The 20,715-nt window shown below is 38.1% G+C and overlaps 1 protein-coding gene and 1 long non-coding RNA gene across 2 annotated transcripts in view; one reads left to right on the forward strand and one right to left on the reverse strand.

Moving 5' to 3' along the window:
• The window catches only part of LOC127380607 (uncharacterized), a 462,715-nt gene that overhangs the window by 164,543 nt on the left and 277,457 nt on the right, over window positions 1-20,715 (forward strand). The gene's annotated exons all lie outside the window — the stretch shown is intronic.
• The window catches only part of NME7 (NME/NM23 family member 7), a 92,088-nt gene that overhangs the window by 56,732 nt on the left and 14,641 nt on the right, over window positions 1-20,715 (reverse strand). The window contains exons 2-6 of the mRNA XM_051609720.1: window positions 17,260-17,367; window positions 13,982-14,148; window positions 8,919-9,029; window positions 5,259-5,309; window positions 2,629-2,836 (exon numbers count right to left, since the gene is read on the reverse strand). Of these exons, the coding sequence (XP_051465680.1) occupies window positions 2,629-2,836; window positions 5,259-5,309; window positions 8,919-9,029; window positions 13,982-14,148; window positions 17,260-17,367 (645 nt within the window). The remainder of the gene's footprint in view (window positions 1-2,628; window positions 2,837-5,258; window positions 5,310-8,918; window positions 9,030-13,981; window positions 14,149-17,259; window positions 17,368-20,715) is intronic.

Here is a 20,715-nt window from a genome sequence, read left to right on the forward strand (position 1 = left end):
TCCTGGCTCAAACCAGGATGCTTACTGAATTGAAGCTGACAAACTTAATTGCTCTGATTTCAGGGATTAAGCCAAATAACTTCTTTGCCTCAAATAATTTTCTTTCTTCCCACCATCACTATGCAGGTACAGCTTGGGTCTTAGACTATACTATACTGCCAAGCCAGAATTCTTTTCTCAGTGATATTTTTTCACTGTTCACTGCCAGCTTCACACTTTTTCCATACCATTTATTCACATATGTTGCACAATATGCCGATTAACATTAGGCAAGTGCTTGAAACACAGATTCCATTTCAGACCTACTGGTCAAATTCAGTAAGAGAACTGATACATTTCTATTTAAGGGAAATAACAATATCCTGAAAACACTACTACCAAATCTATCTGCTTTCTTCCCATGTAACAGTAGCAGTGATAAAGGCCATTTCCTGGAATAATCTATTTTAATTTACTAGTTAAATTCAGATGGAATAGACTTAAGACACCCCCCAGTCTTTAGCTCATGGCACTCTGATGATTCCTGTAATCCTTACCTGAAAAATTATATTATTCAAATGAATGGATTTTTCAATAGAAGGGAAGATAGGTTTTGTTCTTCTCTTAGCAAAAACTCAACATTTTAAGTGGACATGTCTGAGACAAAAGGGTTTGTTTCCTACATCCTTCTACTGATGAAAATGCTTTATGCTCCAAAGACCTTGCCTTGCTCTGTTAACTAAAATTAACTTTACAAGAACCAGCCAGAAATTTACTATATTTAACACTTGGATTTATCCATTAAAAATAATAATTGAGAAGTAACTAAATAATGCTGAAGGACTGGCATAATGAAATGCTGAACTAGTGGAGCCTTAAAAAGAAAATTATTTCCCTTTGCCTTTATTCAAGGTCTAAAGAAATTTCAAAATTTGGCCTGCAGAGACACTAGCTTAGACTATACCAGAGGCATATTTAACCTTGTCATTTAGCCCCCAAAAGAACAATGCAGTCTTTCACACTAACGGTTCAGTTTACAAAACATGTGGTTGGGACTTGGTTTTGCTTCCGAAGTTTGTTTTGGTCCCTTTATCTTATGTCTTTCTTTACAGTAAAGCTTCTGCAACATGCAGCCAAACAGTTTCCACGGCCACTGCTATGCAGCCATATAATTCTGGGCCTACTAAATTAAAATAGGTGCAGGGGTATTAAATTTACAATTTGGGTTGACTCATTGAAGATAATCTCACAGTAATAAAAATACTGCAGATGAATGGGGTCTTCAAACAGCATTTCAAAAACAATGAAATGTAAAAACAACAACAAACTTAAGCCAAAGCACATACTTATGCTTCTAATAAAAATTTTTGGCTAATAGATACTCTTTCCTACACTCTTGGTTCAAAAGCTGGCACAGCTGACACAGCAGTACACAGAAACAAAAGAGAAATTTTCACCCTTATATATGAAGACATCTAGATATTTAACCAGAACTACAAATACTTTCCTGACTAAAACTCTCCTTCAGCAGAAAAGGTCTGTTTGATCCAAACTCCTTCTGACTATGTACCATCTCCATCAAGTCTGCCAGCAGAAAGGCTTCAGGTCCAGAATAAGATTTCATATCAAAAGCAGAGGTGCATGGAGAAGATCCAGTGGCTTCGCAGATAAGCAAGATGAATGCTTGAGCAGCAGAAAACCACTAGGCCATGCAGCCTAACAGCCAGCTGGATGAAGCAGCTAATCAACTCTGCCCTCACCACCAGGAGTAAGCTCCACATATATTCTCTACAGTGCAGCAATTAGCAGCTGATTAGGTATTCCGAGGCAGGTATCTCTCCAGCTATGCTACTGCAGCTGTTCCAATTTAAACAGTGGAAAGATTAGGATCACGGAGGCAAAAACTGGTACCTTTTCCCTGCTGGTCCAGAGCTAAGATACCACAGCACAATACCAATCAATCATGAGGCAAACTTTACTCTTGCCATCATTTACCAGCAAATCCATCCCACAACAATGCACACAAATAGTCACCTCAATTCTACAGAAATGCTAGTAATAGCTATCACTCAGTCCCAGTGCTTTTTCCTAGCACTAAGGAAAGATACATGTAAACAAAGCAAAAGAGACTCCTCAAAGCCAGGCCCACTGTGTTACTTCTCAAAACACAATGCAATACAAAGTGGCCTGTTTTCATAATTATTCATTCTGAACAATAACAGCAAAGGAAAGTATGCTGCAGGCAGAGGACAAATGAGCACTGTGGAGGAGTAGAGATAAGCAAAGTACAGGAGGGCACAAAAGGATTTGATTATTCAATCCCTTTCTTTTTATGACCAGCATCAGTAGGCTATAGGTAGATTACTTAGACTATGCAATTAACTCAATGTTTGTGATGTACAGAAGACATTGAAAAGGACCAGGCATTCTCACCTGATTAAAGTACCCAAGGCTCCCCTTTGTGACAGAGGTAAGTAAGACTTCTGTTTTCAGATATTTTATTTTTCCATGCTTAAAAGGATCCATAAGGAATATCCTAAACTAGTTCTGAACTCAGTTGGGGGGAAAAAAGATGAGGAATTCCCTGCCCAGTTGCTACCAGATAAAGTAAAAATAAACCTCAGTCAACAAAAACAGTAATAAACTTACTTGAGCAGCTGAAGCAACCGAATCTGGGCCATGAGCTGCATTTCTTAGGCCATCACATCCAAAGTTCGCTCTAATGCTGTCTGGTGCATCAGTCTGAGCCACTGCAGAGTTTGCTGGCCCCAGTAATGCTTTCCATTTACAAACTGCATCATCTCCTAAGATTTCCATAGCAACAATGGGACCACTCGTTATAAACTGAAGAAGATCACTGCAAAATGGAAACAGCACATGGTGACCCATGCTACAAATTAAAACCAACAAAAACATATGATCCAATGGAGATGCTCGGAGTTCAACTCAGCAAGACCATGAGCAACCTGACCTAACTTTGAAGTTGGCTCTGCTTTGAGGAAGAACTAGGTCACATACACACATTCCCTTATTATGCTTGTAGGAAAAGAACCAGATAACACAAACTCATTCAAGCTACTCTGTAGTGTGTTGGAGTTCACACCATATTTTAAAATATCAGTATTGGCAACAATGAAAGAGACCCTGCCAATCATTTGTGAGACAGGAAGGACCCCTAAGCATGTCTCTTCTGCATAGGATTCCAGGATCCTCAAACAAGCCCTGTATGTGTATCCCCACACAACTTCAGCATTGCTGTCAGGATGTATTCCTCCACTGCCACATGGATGTTTCCCATGGATTTTGCTCAACCAAATCCAAAGTAGGAGAGAAGCAAGATTTGCTTCGTGGGGGAGAGGGGACCTAACCACTAAGTGAGTTATCACATCCTCACATAAGCAGAAGTCAAGTGATTTTAATGGGATGAATCTGAGTAAGGAGAAGAGATTGTCAGGAGCAGTATGCTTCCTGTCATGACCACCTCACTTACATCGAGAACAACTACCCAACACTAGAAACCCAAATGTTCTATCTAAAAACTAAACAAAACATCTTAACTATAATTCTGTATCTTTACAAAACATGCATACCAACGAACTTGTCTTTTCACTGTGTAGTCTGCACAGAACCAACAAAGGAGAAAGCTGACTCAATGCTGTTTCTACTGCCTTAAAAATAGAGCTTTGCACAATTATAATTGTGGACATGCATGCTCCTCCAACCATCTTCTTCCTAATTATCATTTATGCAACGATCAGTGGGTAAAAAGATAAATTATTTTCTAAAGGAACAATATTAAAAATACAAAAAGTTACATTAACATAAAGAAACTACACAGGGAAAACCTACTGGAACTCAGGTTCTGTTGGTCAGAAACTGCTTGTTTAAGATAACTAGTTGGCTTACACATACATGTACCCAAGAAAAAAGCAATTTCTACAACACTGCTTACTGTGCAGACTAATCTTGAATATTAAATAATTTTTAAAATTAAATTCTTTAATGTGAAAAACATTATTTTCCAAATAAGTAGAACTGGTATTTTCCCCTAGTATTCACTTAACTTACATCGTGAGTAGCAAACTTGAAAAGTAAATCTGAATTTAAAGACAAGTAATTTAGATATAAATGAGTCTGAGGTTTTACATTCCACTGCTTTGAATATTCTTCTTCTATTTGATTTTTAATGCTTTATAACTACTTATTTCTAATTTAGAGAAAATTCCTATACAGATGATGTAGACAATAGGACTGCAGGATGAGAAACAGGCACATCACAGTGGACAAAGGCTACAGCTTCTCAGGTAATTACCGTAAGTGCAGATAGACATCTGTGAAATAACACTACAGGCAAAATTCTTGGTTATTTATCAGCATATTCAAGCAGGCTTGCTCAGCAAATAAAAGGCAATTCTAAATCTTCCTCTGATCTCCAACATGGTCAGACATAGCCTGGAGCCATGTCTCTGAGAAGGGCTGAAGGTTGGACTCAAAATAATTCAGCTGCTGTTGCAGGGGAGCAGCTGGCAGATCCTAATACTCAAGCACTTTGTGTCAATACTGATACCGGGTCTTTTGACCAGGTCAGTGCAAATCCATATCACAACATGGCTGAAAAGCACAAGGCAGAGCTACACCCTCCTCCTAAAAGAGGCAGACAGTCAGGTTCAGAGGGAGGAAAAGAAAGTTGTTTGTCAGCACTTTCAGGCAAAGTAGACAAGACACAACCTCTGGGTCATAAGCATCAGTCTGGTCAGTTAATGGGAAGACTAAGGTTTTTCATGTTAGGTGGAGCAGTCTAGAGGAAGTGGAGCATCATGGAAGTCTGACATTTTGTCCAAGGGTAGCACTACAGTAAACAACTGCCTCATGCACTATCCTTTCAGTTAGTTATGATTTGGGTTATTTGCTACCAAACCAATTCTCACAGCTAAGTGTTCCCCCCTAATTCTCATTATCTGCAAGCCCCACCCTGACCCTGAAGATGCTCCTTCCTTTGGCTTTGAAGTTTTGCTTCAACAGGAGTATTTTCACTTCTAAGATACCAAAGGCATTCCCCTGATATCCCCAGGCTGTAAAGAGTGTAAGTTAAAACCCTGGATAGCTGAAGTAAGGATCTGTCCCTGCAGGAAGACGAACAGGGTGCATACTTTGCAAAGAGCTCCACTGAAGACAAGTTCTGATTTTCCCAGGATCCTGCAGTACCACATATGGTAAGTTAATAATTTGCATTCAATAAATAAGCTTAATAGACATCGAGCTGAAATTGATATACCTACTTATAAAAAGGTTTCGTTTGATGGTCTACGTAGAAATCAGCTGCTTCTTTTCTGGAAGAATAAAAAGACATGGAGATGGATGTATAGATATAGATAAATGCACACACATATATAAATCCCCACAAAAACCACAAATTATCAGTCATCAATAAGTTTCTAAAGACAGTATCTTCCCAACAGGACAGCTTGTGGGCTGCTCATGCCCTGTAACAGAAACTACATTTAACTTTCTGGCATATTTTTTTATGGTTAAGAGAGTAGCTTGTGGCTGACTCCTCTTTATGCTCCTGCTTGGAAAGGAAGTAATAACTGCAGCCCGTAGCACCAACTTTCAGGGTCACTGATAGTCCTCACATTCTCAGGTTGAGAAATAAATGCAGCAGAATTACCTTGTTTCCAAGCCAATGAAGTTTGGTTTAAAAGCATAAATAAACAACTTACCTGCTTCACTGGAACTTATTTCCTTATCAAGGCTAGTGTTTGATTACACTGGTGCACAAAAGTATATTGCACAACCTGGTTCCTATTCAGTACCCTCAAATGTTGTATGTCACATAGACAACACAATGTCTTACAGATTAAAGGTTAGTTTCGCTCACATTTTCCCACTTGAAAACACAACTTGGTCTTGCATTTTCCCTTAAGGAACACAAGCAGTTTCTACACACTGCTTTCTCTTAAAGCAGTGAGGTTTCTGTAATGATGAGGGCTCCTTACACTGCTAGGCAAATAAAGGCCATCAGGCATACACAGTACATCTGTGCCACAGCTGTTACTTAGCCTTTACTCAGGTACTGGAAGCAAAGGGATATCCTTGTCAGACAGGGTGGTGGCACTCTCCAAGCTTTGCATTGCTACAGACACACTGCTCGCAGCACTGGGATCAACTACCCAACTGCACAAGTTTCAGGGACCATGGGTGCAGGTCCATCACACATCTACCAGTGGGCGTACCATTCTGTGGTTCTTCACCCCACCACCCCCTGCAGCTAGCCAACCTACTCTCTTCCTTGCTTCTCATGTTAAACTCTTGCTTACTGCACTGCTTTTTCTTTTACATGGCATATTCATGGGCATTTTCAAGTCTAGCCCTGTCATTCTGCAGCTTCAAAATTCCAGTTCGGAAGTGCAGGCTTGGTCTTGCCTTGCTCCAAACCCTGGAGTATACTGCTTTCTGAAGCTTGTATTTGTAGAGAAGGACAAGATCTTCAGGAGCACAGACAAGTGAAAGCAAGAAATTCTGCTCACACCTAGTCTGGACACAAAGTTCATAATCAAAGCAGAGCTTGAGAGACACTAAGATTCCCACTTGGAAAATTGTTTTTACATGCAGAAACAGCTTTCTGATTTTTCTGGTCTCCATGATTTTGCTCACTTTGAGCACTCCTCTATACTGGAATAAATTACCTACATGTTTTTCAAATAACAGATTATATGAACAAAGGTATGGTTCTGTCATCTGAAATGCAACTTTTCACATCTCTCCATCATTTGCAGTCCAGACTCTAGCCCAGTATTGCCAGAGGAAAGAAACAATCTCAAGAAGAACCTAAGAAAAAATTAATTTTCCTAACCTTGACAATAGTTGAACAGTCACAGCTTCCTCCAGCTTTTTTATCAAAATGACCACCTGCTAATTGGAACTGAATAATTCCTGGTTTGTTGCTTTCAGTTCACTCTAAGTATGAGCCATTAAAAATTCAAAACATTTTCACTGACCATACAGCTAATATGCTTTCCTTCCATTTCATAACCAAGGCAGAAACATGATTTCAAAATTATGCCAGTCACAGAACTCTTGCAATCTCAAGCTTCAAACCTACACTCTGCAAACAGCCTAAAGCTTTTGCTTATAATTCACTATTCACCAGAAAATCCCATTCTGAAACTAATTCACCAAATAATTTTGGAAAGCAACTTTGAAAAAGATATGCACACAGATTAATTATTATAATTTCTCAATGCAAGAAATATTTGAGGGATATATTTCTGAAACAGATTGAGCTCTACTACTCAGTTAAGAATTCCTATTGCAATAAATATAAATCTGCAGCTGCACTGTATAACTTTGTTCCTTTTTCACTTCATCTCTCTCATCAGTTCTCTGCTTTTGAAGAATGGAAAACAGTGTTCATCTGGGAATAATAGATTCAACTGACATATGATTAAATGAAGAGACTAAAGAGCTGACCTATCAAAGCAGGTGCCTCCCCTCACTTTCTTATCTTGGCTACAAGTTTCACAGAAGGCATGAATCTACTTAACAGTGATTGCCAAACAAATGTCAGTAATAACCCCTTCAAAGTAGCTGATGATGATGCTGGTTTGAACAAGGATGCCTGCAGAGATCTAAGGGTAGAAGACTTCATCAAAGCTGTACTTACATCATTTTAAAATGGCATAAGAAACAGAGTATGCAGAGCAACCACAAATCCTCAAGACATTATTTGAAAAGCATCAAGTATCACAGTCCAATCTTGTGGTTATTAATAACTATTTCAAATTATACAAGACAACCAGGATTTTTTATGTAGCAATGGCCAATAAAAGTTTAAGTCTCAAAATGCCTTCCCTTCAGCGTTGAGTCAATTCTAAAGCACATGACTTGGCTCAACAGTTCTTCAAGTTCTCAGATTCTGAAATAAAGAACCACCCAACACAACACTTCAGGATCAAATTTCTCAGATTGCAGGAGAGCAAGCCAAAAAAAGCTGTCTTGAAAGACACTGTGAATTGTAAATCAGCATTAGAAACCTGATTGAACTCATGAACTGGAGTAGTTTGAGACAGGATCTGGGAACAGTACTACCAAACATCACCGGAGGTAAATGCAGAGACAAGAGGAGGAAGTCACATAGTTGCTTCATCAGTGTTTCAACTGCCAGGATGGTTTTGAGGTAAGGGAAAATTGTTTCCGACCTCACACAGAAACCGTAAGAACTCATTAAAATGGTGTTATGTAAGACAAATAGCTTTTCTTTTCAACGGGTTTGGCAAAGCAGCAATGGAGACATAGTGCTGTAACTGGGGAAGTCTTCTATGATAAATTATGTTTCCTCTCCTCTGCAGTAAGCCTTTTGAAAACTCCTGTGGCTCAATGAGGTAAGCGGAGAACAGCAAAGGCTGGGGAGGATTAGAAAGATGCATAAGTAAAATCTGTCCAATCCTGCAACAGCATCAGATCACTTGCTTTGCTTGGGACTTTCAGTCATTAGAGACCAAACAAGTTTGGGTTCTGAGAGCACAAATTAAGATTTACTTTACAAACAGATTTACTAAGAGAAAACAAACCAACTACTTTAACAACAGCACTGTTATAATCAGCAATGTGGTTTGTATTAGTAAGACATGAGGTGAGGACATACAGACATCTCAATAGCAAATGTTGCTGAATTGCTAAAACTATGGTAGTCACCTTGGATTCACACAGAGACATTACATATTTAATCACTCATACTCATTTGCACAGAACTTTTTAAGTTAGCTTAATTCTCTACAGGCTTTCAAAAACCTACATGATTATGGAACAGATGAGTCTTCCCTCTATTACTCACTGGGATGGATTTGATGTGTGGAGCAACACGGTATAGCTTCAGAGAACATTCTTAACTGCAAAAACAATATTTAAATACAATAGACTTGACCTTAAAAATTCCTTACCTTGAAAGCACCATCATTTTGGCCTTAGTTATTGTAAATCCCGCATTAATAATTATATCCATTAATTCTCCAATCTTGAGTATTGCATCAGGTTTAATTAAAGCCAGTGTTCTGGGGGGAAAAAAAAAAAGATACAGCCAACACTAGTTTCCTTAGAGCATTTGGTATGCATGTTGAGTTTATATGCAGAGAAAAAAACATCACATCAAAGGGAAAAATTCTGCTACAGTCAAACACCCTAGCCCCAGTGTCTCATCAATTTCCATGCTGTTCTTGAATGCCAGCACAAGACATTATTCTGATAAGAACAAGCTTTGCACATTATAATTTCCTTGGCTTTCTAACCCAAGTCAGCCCACAGTGTTCCACCAGCAGTCATTATGTACTGGCTTCTCTCTTTACTCTCAAACAATGTGAACACTTTTTCCTTAGCTAGTGTGTATCCCTACAGCTCCTCACTCACGGCTCTGGGTTAGGGTACAACCGATTTGTTAATGTCTCCCTTTTTTTTTTTAAAGTTAACCATTATATACATAAAAACGAAGCTGTTAAAATTCCCTATTTAAAAATACTACTTAAACACATACCTCTTCTGTAGAAATTAAAGTTAAATGATTGTTTTATTATTACTTTAAAAATATTTGGAGATCTCAGTGAGAATAAGGTCCTACTGTGCTTGATACAGTACAAACGCTTCATGGTACATTTGCATGCCAAATGGCTGACACTGTTAATAGACACAATAAAAGGCTGGCAGAGGAGGTATTACGTCTCTTATACTGACTGACAGCTATATTCTAAGGGAGACCAATCCAAAAATCTCTACACGCTCCCCCACATCTTTGTTTCCAAGAACATCCTGTCTTCTTGATAATTATCTTTTTATACTGTACATCCCCAAGGCCGGGACTGTTTTATTAGTGCGCTTTGCATAGCACCGAGAGCACCATCAGCACTAAACATATTATTAATCAAAAATAACAAGCACAAAAAGAAGGTCTGTAAAATGGCATTTTCTATTTGCATTCATCTTGTGGTGAGTCAGCTTCAAATGTGCTCAGCTTACAAATCAAGATATTTATTCAACCCCGTATCTCAGAAACTCCACGTCTCTGACAATTCCATCTTTTATGCTGTTTCCAACCATGAAGACTAGAACTTTTTTATTGCAGTACTTCCCTAAATGAAAGGCAAATAATTGCAAATCTCTCATTTTATATACCAGCATAGCATGAAAAGCAGTCTTTAGATTAGTAGCAATATATTCTAGCCAGGGCAAATATGCTGAGGTTAGAGGAGATGGATGAACTTCCACTACATTTACTTTGAACCTTAAGTGACCCCAGATTGACAGATGCTTTGGGAACAGACAATCCATTTAACAGAAAATCTACATGAAGGGAGGTGTTAGGACCAGGAAATGTAAAGAGGAAGATTTGAATGTATGTGACATTTCATCTGAAACTAAGGGAGAGATATAGATGACCTTCAGAGCTCACAAACAGATTATTTCCTCAAGCACCAGGAAGCTCAAATACACAGATCAGCTTAGGCTTGGAAACATGACACAAAAAGACTGATTGACTAAGGGTGTAGCCAGAAACTGCATCAAAGTAGTCAACCAACCTATGCTTCAGTCCTTTACAGTGTAAACTAAACTTGATTTAGCCCTATCTTTAGATCAGGAAAGGCTGACCTCTGGCCAACATCCAGCACAGCATAGTCCATGGAGCCTGCTGCCCACAGCCTGTTCCCCTCTTCCCCACACAGCTCCACCTCTTTTTGTCATATTTTTTACCACATGACAAGGTGTGCCACATGCATTAAGGCACATGAGGGTAGCAGCTGTGTGCTGGACTGATGACATGTACCCAACCAGTCACAAAATGCATGACCTGCATCCTGGGGTTAAGAGGTTCTCAACTCTGTTGTTTACTATGCACAGCAAGGATCAAACCACTGGAACAAGATCTCCTGTGCAGTTTGCATTTCCTTGAGGAATGCTTGTTTTGAGGCTACATTATTATAGAGGCTACAGTCTGCTAATGCTAGAAATAAATTGTCTCCTACTTTTCTCATTTCAAGTTTTCTAGTAAAACTGTAATTCCTACTAATAAGTAATGAAATAGCGCATTATGAAGCAATTTACTAGAAGACACTAATATAAACTGCCATCAGCAACTCTTATTTTTTTCCCTAAAACCAATACATAAACTTTAACATTTCAGTGTGAGCTTCCCAGAGGTATGGCAGATAAGAAAAGTATTATTCCGGATGCTGAAGACTGCTTCTGAGATTGGATTTTGATTCATGTGCCCTATTTTTAGTTTTAATTAAGAATATGTTTCTTGTGATTTGACAAGTCTGCAAAGTACATTTTGAAACAGTTTTATGTCTAGAAACAAAGGAGAATGTATGAAAATTAAGCTCATTTGCTTACATTTTCAAAGGAACAGTAGGGCAGTACTCCAGCAGTGAAACAACAAAAGATGGGCGTTGATCAAAGGAATGGTGCACAATGCATGCTGTGGCTATGCTTGTGAGATCTACTTATTTCTAATAGTACAGCTATTGCATGTACAGTAGCTTATGTCTTGTAGGGGAATAAGAAACACTTATTACATCAATAACTGGAAGCGTAAGAATAACATATCCAATCAAAAATAATTTAAATCTTTCTGCTTGAGGCACAAGCTAACAGCATTTTCAAAACCAGTTATATTAATTGACTCTAAGTATAGTATACTTACACAGGACACATCAGTCAGACAGCTGTTTCCCTCAGGTTACAATCACCCAGGATCACAAGTGAAAGACTACAGAAACAGAAATGCTGGTCCCATGCCAGTGACTGCATAAGTGGTACACTGTAGATAAGCATATGCTTATTTATGCATTTTAGCCACTGTGACGGTTTCCTTATGATGTGCCGGGAGGGAAGCAGGTAAGAAGAACACTCAAATATGACTATATTTAAAAACTGACCCAAGACAGAAGAAGAACAGGTGTAGAAATTGAAACTCCATAGTTCTGTCATAATAAATTGAGTCTGATTCAAGAAAGGGCCTATGCAAATCTAGCCTCTTTTTACATACCTGTTCTGTACCTCATGTACCTAGAGTCACATTAACTTGTTTTACAAACAAAGGTGCCCAACTCAAAATGTTCAAGATTATTAATTTATATTCCTCAGTCTCTCTCAAAGGCCTTTGATGAGCCTGTCTGCACACATATTCAGTAACCAAAGTATTTCCAAAGTCAAACTAAACTGCAAATAGTCCTGTACAGCACAAAGGCAAGAAAAAGACAGCCAAACATTCTGTGTCATACAACATCCTTAGAACTATAATTAGAATTCCAGCTACAGATTATTTTAGGAATTATTGCATGTTGCAGAAATGTTACTACATATATTTAACTAGTAACTGCTGTAAAGCCTGCTAGGACCAGGCCAAAAAGACAAATACCTCATATGCAACTGTTTTGCCCAAGGACTCTTAATATAATGCTGTTTACCTAGTGAAAGCTTCTGTGGAGACTGGATTTTATGGATGTCTTGCCTGTTTAAGACACCTTTCACTGTGTTCCTTTGGGCTATTCTGAATATGTAACACCACTTGTGTATCTGTTATCTTTCAGCCAACATTGCTAAAATGTTTTCCAAACAGCTGACATGTCATAAATTCCCTTCCTCCTTTTTGTAGAGCAGCTAAAAAACTTACTCCCTCCGACAACCATTTCATTGACACAACTCTAGTGCTGCTGCACAGGTGGCAACTTCCCTTACAAGAAGAAAATGTTATTTTATCACAGGCTGCCTTTTCTTGGAATAAATGCATCAGCACTAAGGCTGGTGCTAGTTTAGGCAGAGCAGAAAATAATTATAAAAAGTTATATTGATATAAAGACGTAAACAAGACATGTAATCTACTCAAGGCTCCACTGAGGAACAGTGAGAGTAGCCACATATTCAGAAGCCATCCTGTGGTGTTCTCCACCTTCTTTGCTATTCTTCCACCATTCCCAAACCCATCTTGGAGAAAAAGTAGCAGGAGAACTCCTTCTGGAAAGATAGTGTTGCAGTCATTTCCATGTTTTTGTGAGGTTAAGACAAAGATGTATGTTAGAACTTGCAACATTTCTTGTATGTCTGGTTGTTTATAACTCTCCACGAAGAGTTCCAAATACACCCAGTTAGTGGGAGGGAGCAAGAAAGTAGGCATATAGGGCTCACTAGAACATCATACCCAAGAACACAGCCTATGCTCTTTAAAAATAAAACTGGACCAAATTATCAAAATTTACTAATTTGCAAACTCAGAGATTACCTTCACTGAAGTCAAACCAGATTTAAATCCCATGTAAATTAATCTTATTGTCATTATAAAATATCTTAACAAGCAAGCCTATAGGTTTTATTGGCATTCTCTCTCTATAGTTCCTGTCCTCATGAATACAGAGTTTGTGAGATGCTGAAAAAAATCTCAGGAAAAATCCTCCATACTGGGAAAAACAATGGAGAATGGGACTGGGACGGGGACTCCCTCACTCCTGATTCTACTGTTGCCAGTTACTAATACAGAGTAGATCTGATTGGTAAGGCACTAGGCTTCTGAACAAAACCCCAGAGAGACAGCTGCTAGTTTCACAAGATTGGGGACTTTTGAGCCCAGCACACATCAGTGTTACCATAACAATTCTGCCCCCAGAGAATCCACAAATAAACAAGAATTCTACTGCTGCCTGTCCCAGGGGAGTAACAAAGCTGAACAGGACACACTGTTGTCTGCTCCCTCTCTTCTCTCTTTAGAGACCTAGAGGAGGCAGTAGTTGACACCATGGAGAAGCTGGCCTTGAAGATTTATCAGGTAACAATGGCTGTCATGGGTTCACCTGTGGGCTTGTGAGCAGGGACCACTGTGCTTCCCTCTGGCTACCAGTGTGCCAGATCACTTCACACTTCCTTTTCCCATAATACAGAAAACTAACCTCATTTCCAGCAAAGAACACCTATTTTGAAAACCCAATCACAAAGGATAGTTTTTAAAAATGTGTTTTCTTACCTCTCTGTGCGGCTCCCCAGCTTGCGGGCTGTATATTGATCCCCATAGTCCACTAAGGTTAGATGACGGGAAAAAACTGTGATTTTGTTGCCCACAAATAAATCCTCAAGGTGTAAGGTCTCATACTTTGTGCGCTTCAGAAAGGTGCGATGGTTCTTCACATCATACTGCAGAGAAAAGATTGAAATCTACCATAGCAAGAGATTTAACCAGCAGGCAAACCCAACATAATTTTTACTCTACTTTCAGAAATTTCCATAGTACTGTGGGATTGAATCTGACCACTATATTGATTTAATTCCTAAACCTTTCAAATTGCAGGTGTACCAGGAAAGCTTAGAAGACTAAACCACAGTTACAAATTTATTCCATTTAAATAGTCTCAGGCTGACAGCTATCTTTGCATTTTTTATTTTATCATTTGCTTGTGCTGACTCAAGCTGTGATAAATGATTCAGGTGCCTAGTGGATACCTCTGCCCAGTCTCACCAAGAGTTCCACAAGCAGATCTCTGCTGTTTCACAGACCAATGGTTCACACCAGGAACGATCAAGATACACACTGTGGCAGTGTTGCTTCTCCAGGGCATCGTTCCAGTGATACTATGCTTTTTTTGACTGCCTAAGACTCAGAATTAGGGACGGATGGATGAATGCAACACTAGGCTGAGACACGCTCACCGCCTGGAGCTGTAAGCTCGAAAGCCTGTCAAGACAACTCAGTCATACATCATCATTCCAAGCAAGAAGCCAAATGTTAATGTGTAGTTTTTGAGGTGGCCTGGCAAAGCACAAAGGGCAGCCTGCTGAACATTTTCTTCACTGCATTTAGATAGTATCAATGCCTTCAATTTCCTGGGAAAGTGGAATCCTATGGAAGAAAGAGTTTTGTCCTCCTCAGGCCAAACCTTCCCTTCTCTGTCTTGAATTACATGTACTGTCCTCTCATGCAGGTATATTGACTAGAATAGTATTTAAATAAAGAACATTATTTCCACAAATTTTTGAGGAAAAAAAATTAAGACCAAATTTACATACTCCCTTCAAGTTCTGTAATGTATGAATACATTTCTCTCCTGTTAGAAGGCTAGAAGAATTTTAAGTCTTCCCACAATAGTAAAAACTTCGCAGATCAGGGGATATACACTATTTTGATACTTCCTTCTGCTGAGGCAGGATTATAAGGAAGAATCATTCCCTGCTAAAATGTCTTTAGTGCCTTGTATGTGCTCTTACTAAGTGTCCTCTATTCAAGTGTGGTAGGGAATGAAATGACAGCATGCTGAAAAAAACAAATCATTTTAATTCAGCTACTTGTTTTTTCCTGGACTTTGTCAGGAAGCCTATTAACTGACTTGACCATACTCAAATTCTTCAGTATCTTGACTAAAATACCAAACATTTTGTTGGTTATATCACCAACAGTAGCTAGAAAGGCACCCCGAGCTGCTTCTCTCTTCTCAAGCAGAAAATAAAGTTGGTGGAGAGGCATATACTTCTGCTAAAGAATTCTCCTTCAGAGTGGAGTTTTGGATCCGTTTCACTTTTTTATAAAGTGAATGACAAGCCACAGCAGAAGAAATGTGAGACTGTTGGGACTGTTCCCCCCCTGTGCATGTACCTGGAGGAGTACTCAAAAGAAAAGAGTTCAGTGCTAAGAATCTGTAATTTTCTAAGTTTTTCTTCTCTTTTTAGGAAACCTCCTGTACCAAGATAAGTTTTTCAACCTTTTAGAATTCCCAAAGAGAGTTATTAACTACGGAAAATTCAGAGAACAGGGCATCTCTGTCAAAAAAGTTTAATCATAAGAGCTGCTTGCTGTCCTTGGACAAAAACTTCTGCTGTCTTCTTCCAGCTGCAAAGCAAGCTAGAAACTTGCATCATTATTCCCACTGTCATTTTTCTTCAGAAGAACCAACACATGAAGGACTGAGAAAGAAAAGGAAAGTGGAGGACTTCACATAACACAAGCCTCCAACAGCTCTGCTTCACCCTCAGCTAAGATGTGAGGTAAAGGATGCTTATTGTCAGGGAGGCATGAAAGGCAATGAAGCATCTTTTGCAATAAGCAGGGAGAAGCTGGCTCATATCCATTACCTCAGATGCCTACATCTCCTCAGACACATTAGAGTTAAAAGTAGGCTGTCATCTCCTCAGAAAGATACCAAAAGATGCAGAAGAATAAAATAAAAATAATAAAATAAAAAAATAAAAAATAATCACCAAATTCTGCAGAAATTAAAAACAAAAATAAAAAATCCAGAAGAGAATCATACATTTAATCTGTCCCATATTTTGAGATTTTCTTTCTGTAGTGGTTGTTACATGCATTTTTGCTTTTTTTCTTGATCCCAGACCATAATATCTTCACCTAAGAGCACATTAGCAAAATACAGAAGTCTAACAAGCCATAGGTATTTAATGCTGAATGCATTATGAAGCTCAGGAACAATTTGAAAGCTCTTGGTTTTGAGACGTTTAGGTGAAATGAACAACAATTTTGCCAGCCTACACATGGTTGTGTAGGAAGATTATTACGGCTCCTGATTAGCTAAACTATCTCTGTGAAATAAAAAATAAAAATCCTCACATTTTGACAACCGTGCACACACAGGCAACGTACAAAGAACTAACTCAAAAGGGACAACATCATGACAGAGGTTTTTTTAAGAGACTGTCAAAGTGCAAAGTGTATCTCCTCACACAGGTGGGTTACAATGGTTTCAATGAGCAGTACTTGGGTAAGAAAAGGCAGATTTCACTACCTTTCTTATTTCTCTATTTGATATTTATAGCAGGAAAACTAAAATTTTATAATGAAATTACTAACTGTGAATATCCAAATTAAGGCTACTCTCAGACGCTTAAGTCTTCTTTAAAAATTAGAAAAGACTATTCCAAACCATTCACTCATTCCTCAAAAGCACTGGTTGGTTTAATAGGACTATCCTTACAGTACATAGTACGTATTTATATGTATGCCTGCTACTGCAAAATGCTTGTTTTAACCTGTTACCAATAAACAATGGGGATTAGTTGTACAAACCACAAGTCAGAAAGATCTGTGCAAGCACCACAGACAGAAAAATCTATATCCCCCTATCGGAAACATCCTTTCCATGAAAACCTAATTAAGAGCAATTGACCATTTCCTCTACTTTGAGAAGACTCTTACATTCTCCTGACCTAGAAAATGAATAGGCATAGGCAGTGGCTTGCCATTTTATAAACTGTTGAATTGGATATTACAGTTATGACAATAGATTATTTTATTCTTACCATTTCTACTGATCCATCTTTTGGATAATATAGAAGTTCATAACGCCGAAATAGTGAAGCATTTGGATCATACCATTCAGCAGTGAAAGCAAATCTGTCGTCTTGACTCTGGAAAAAGAAAAAGGAGGAAAAGAGCTATTACAGAAAGCAGATATTTTATATATAAAAACACAAATATAAAAAATGTCCTTGCATTTGTTATCAGGAAAACACACGAAAAAACCCACTAGTAAATGTGTTTGCACATTGTGCATATCATCATCTGCTTAGTACAGCTAGTGAAATCTTTTCACTTTTTAGCAATCACCTTTTAAGTATGATGGAAAGTGTTCCAGGCAATCTCAGAACTTATTCTGATTCCATCATTCACAAGATGTGGACTGATGTAGAAGTCATTGTTAGACTTCTTAAGTGAAAGTATTTTATTTACTTTCATTTGTTAAAAAGAACATGTTTGCTCCAAACTAAATTACAGAATCTTAACACATTTTCTACACATCCTACAAGAAAACACTTTCCTCTTCCTGAGCACTCATATCTGAGTTTCTATCAATGGTAAGATAAACATATTCAAGTCAAGGACAACATTAGTTTGATTCATTACTACTTCCTGAAATTTACATAAAGCATAAGTAGCCCAATTTAATTTACAACTCATTTGTTGCCCCTAAGGAGTGTGACAAGAAAGCTAGACTGCAATAATTCTAAAAATGTAACTACATCCATAGTTTATCTCCATTGCTTATCCTTCAAAGGAGGATAACCCCCTATAGGAAAGAAGCACAAAGGCCATGCAATGTATGTGGACATGCAGTTCTAGCACCTCTTAGTGGTATATGTGTTTTGGCTATTGATACTGCAACTTGAGTTATTTGATAGCTGTTCAATGAAGCTCTACATTTTTAGTTTCCACACCTCCTCTAAGGGTGATGGGTACTCCCAAGGATAAGCACGGTCTTGGCACAAGCTTCCATTCTTTAGGCTTATTTGTACTCTTCTTACACATCTTAAATATATAGGTACCACTGGAAGTTCAAGTTGAAGCCCTGTAGGCCTTTTTAATACTTCAGATTTTAGAAAGCAGCAGCATTTCAGTTCTTTCAAAGGCTGCCCAAGAAGCAACAGGACAGAAAGAATTCCCATGGGCTTCCATGACTATTCTGGAGCACTGGCAGGAAAAAAAAAACATCATCTTTTTCCTCATGAGTGTAAGCCTACAGACATACAGACATTTAAAAACAACCCCAAGCCTAAATAAAACCAAGACAAACCAAAACAAACAAAAATCCCAAAACAAGAACAGTGATCTTGCTTTTGTTGTCAGTGCATTTTTTCTTTCAGCATCTTCATCTTAAAACTGATTTAGAATTAAATGCTTTTGCAGGCTGAAGCCCTAATACAAGCAGCAGCAAGAAAGAATGAGATAATGAAGAACAATTTCAGAATTTTACAACGTGATGAATACCTGTACCTGCTCAGTTAAAAGCAGCACAGCAAGTGCCCCATCTCCAGTCAGCCCTTACAGTACCCCAGGTGTACCCTAGTTTTCAGTCCATACTTAAGCCACAAATGCTTGTGTCTTCATTCCTACTGCCATCATTCTGGAGATATATAAGCTAAAACAAATGCATTTTTATGTCAAAACTCAACCTTAACTTTTCTATATAGGCGTCATTGACAGTAAGAATTAAGAAGGGCTGGCAAACAATCATAAATTACTGATTTCAACCTTAGTCTTAAATACATTCAAACTGCTGGAAGATAAGACATTTGATTGATTAATTTGACCATCATCTTGTCAAGGATGGATGTTATAGAGAAGGAGTTCTCTACCAAAGAGGTTGTCTAAAAAGAAAAACAGTTCTGCTTCTAGAGTACTACCTCCAGAAGTTGACTAGCGATGCATGAAATTAAAAAAGTAAATACCTCCTCATAACATGAAGACATATATAATTGCATTACTTCAGGCTCCTTATTTCATACTGTAGCATCACTTTCAAATACATTTCTTAGGTAGCAGTTGCAAGAGAAGCTACTCATTTTCATTTAAGCAAAACTTCTGGAATTTCCAAATAATTACTGATCTTGGGGAAGTAACGTATTTATGTAAACAAGCAAAGAAAGCATAATGAGATTTTTCACTTGGCCACCAGTATCAGTCATTGGCACCTTCATGTTTACAGTGAGAAACTACATTGTTTGGCTTGTCTGGTCAGAAAATTATCTGCTTTTTTCTTTTAACACAACCTTGGGTTTAAGATCCATTTGAAATTCATTTTATAAGAACTTAGTCAATGTCTGAGCTATTCACATTTTTTTATTCAGTAAAATATGCTGACCACTGCTTCTAACCCAGCTCAATGACAAAAATGACCATTCTGTATTATCTTCTTTTAGTACTGTAAGCAAAGGCAAGGTAATAAATGCTACTTAGACTTGAAAAACACCACAGAGCTAACCCTCAAATGCCCAGTAATGTTATCAGCAAGCAGGAAAATTTGAATTTATAATATTTTGTATCTGGGAAGTACAAAAAGCTAACAGTTTCCTAAAACAACCAAAACAAAGTCTGTAAAGGGTCTCCTGGGTCATAACTAGATTTTCCTCTGCTTTATGGACACTAAATTATCACAATAAATATTTATAAATGCAGAGAGCAATATCAGAAGAAAACATAAGAGCTTATGGGAAACATTGTAAAAATAATTGGATACAGATTATGTTTGCCAACAGGAAGATTGTTTCAGAGTAGCACACTGCAAAGTGAAGAAATTCAATATTAAACGCAAACTGAAGACCCTGTAAAGTACAATGTAAAACATAGCAGGACCCCAGTTTTACTCTCACAGATGCATGCATATAGCCTTAAAACAGACAGAAGACAATCCAGAATACAATCATGACATGGGGTAATATGAACATCTTCTGGTGAGCCCTTGCCAGGCATCACCGTAAAACTGCCACTCCAAGCCATCAAGAGCATCAACCAATTTAAAATCGTAAGTTTAAAAAAATTAGTACATATTAAGCTCATAACACATCTTTTTAAATGAGATCTGGGACCTTTATTTACTTATTTAATGCAGAAGTAGGATTTTGAAGGCAAAAACCCAACACAAAAACATTTCCACTTCTCATCACATATTGTAAGGATTGCGATACAACTTTAAGTCCTCATACCCCTGAAACTACCTTTCCTGATCATTTACTTTCAATCAATTTACTGCTAAATCAACAGAACTGGTACAGCAAACAATTTGCTTACATACATTTCACTAGTGTGCCCTAGACTGCACTGTGGAAAGGAGTCTCAAAGATGAAAAAGTACTATGGGAGACACATTACGTTTCATCCTTGGCTTCTCTTCAATCTCCTACCATAGGAAACTCAAGAGAGAAGATAATTGTCCAGGGCAGAGTGATTAGAGCTCAGTGATGACCTGTCAGGTGGTATGAT

The sequence above is a fragment of the Apus apus genome, chromosome 1, assembly GCF_020740795.1.
Source record: "Apus apus isolate bApuApu2 chromosome 1, bApuApu2.pri.cur, whole genome shotgun sequence".
Lineage (NCBI taxonomy): Eukaryota > Metazoa > Chordata > Aves > Apodiformes > Apodidae > Apus > Apus apus.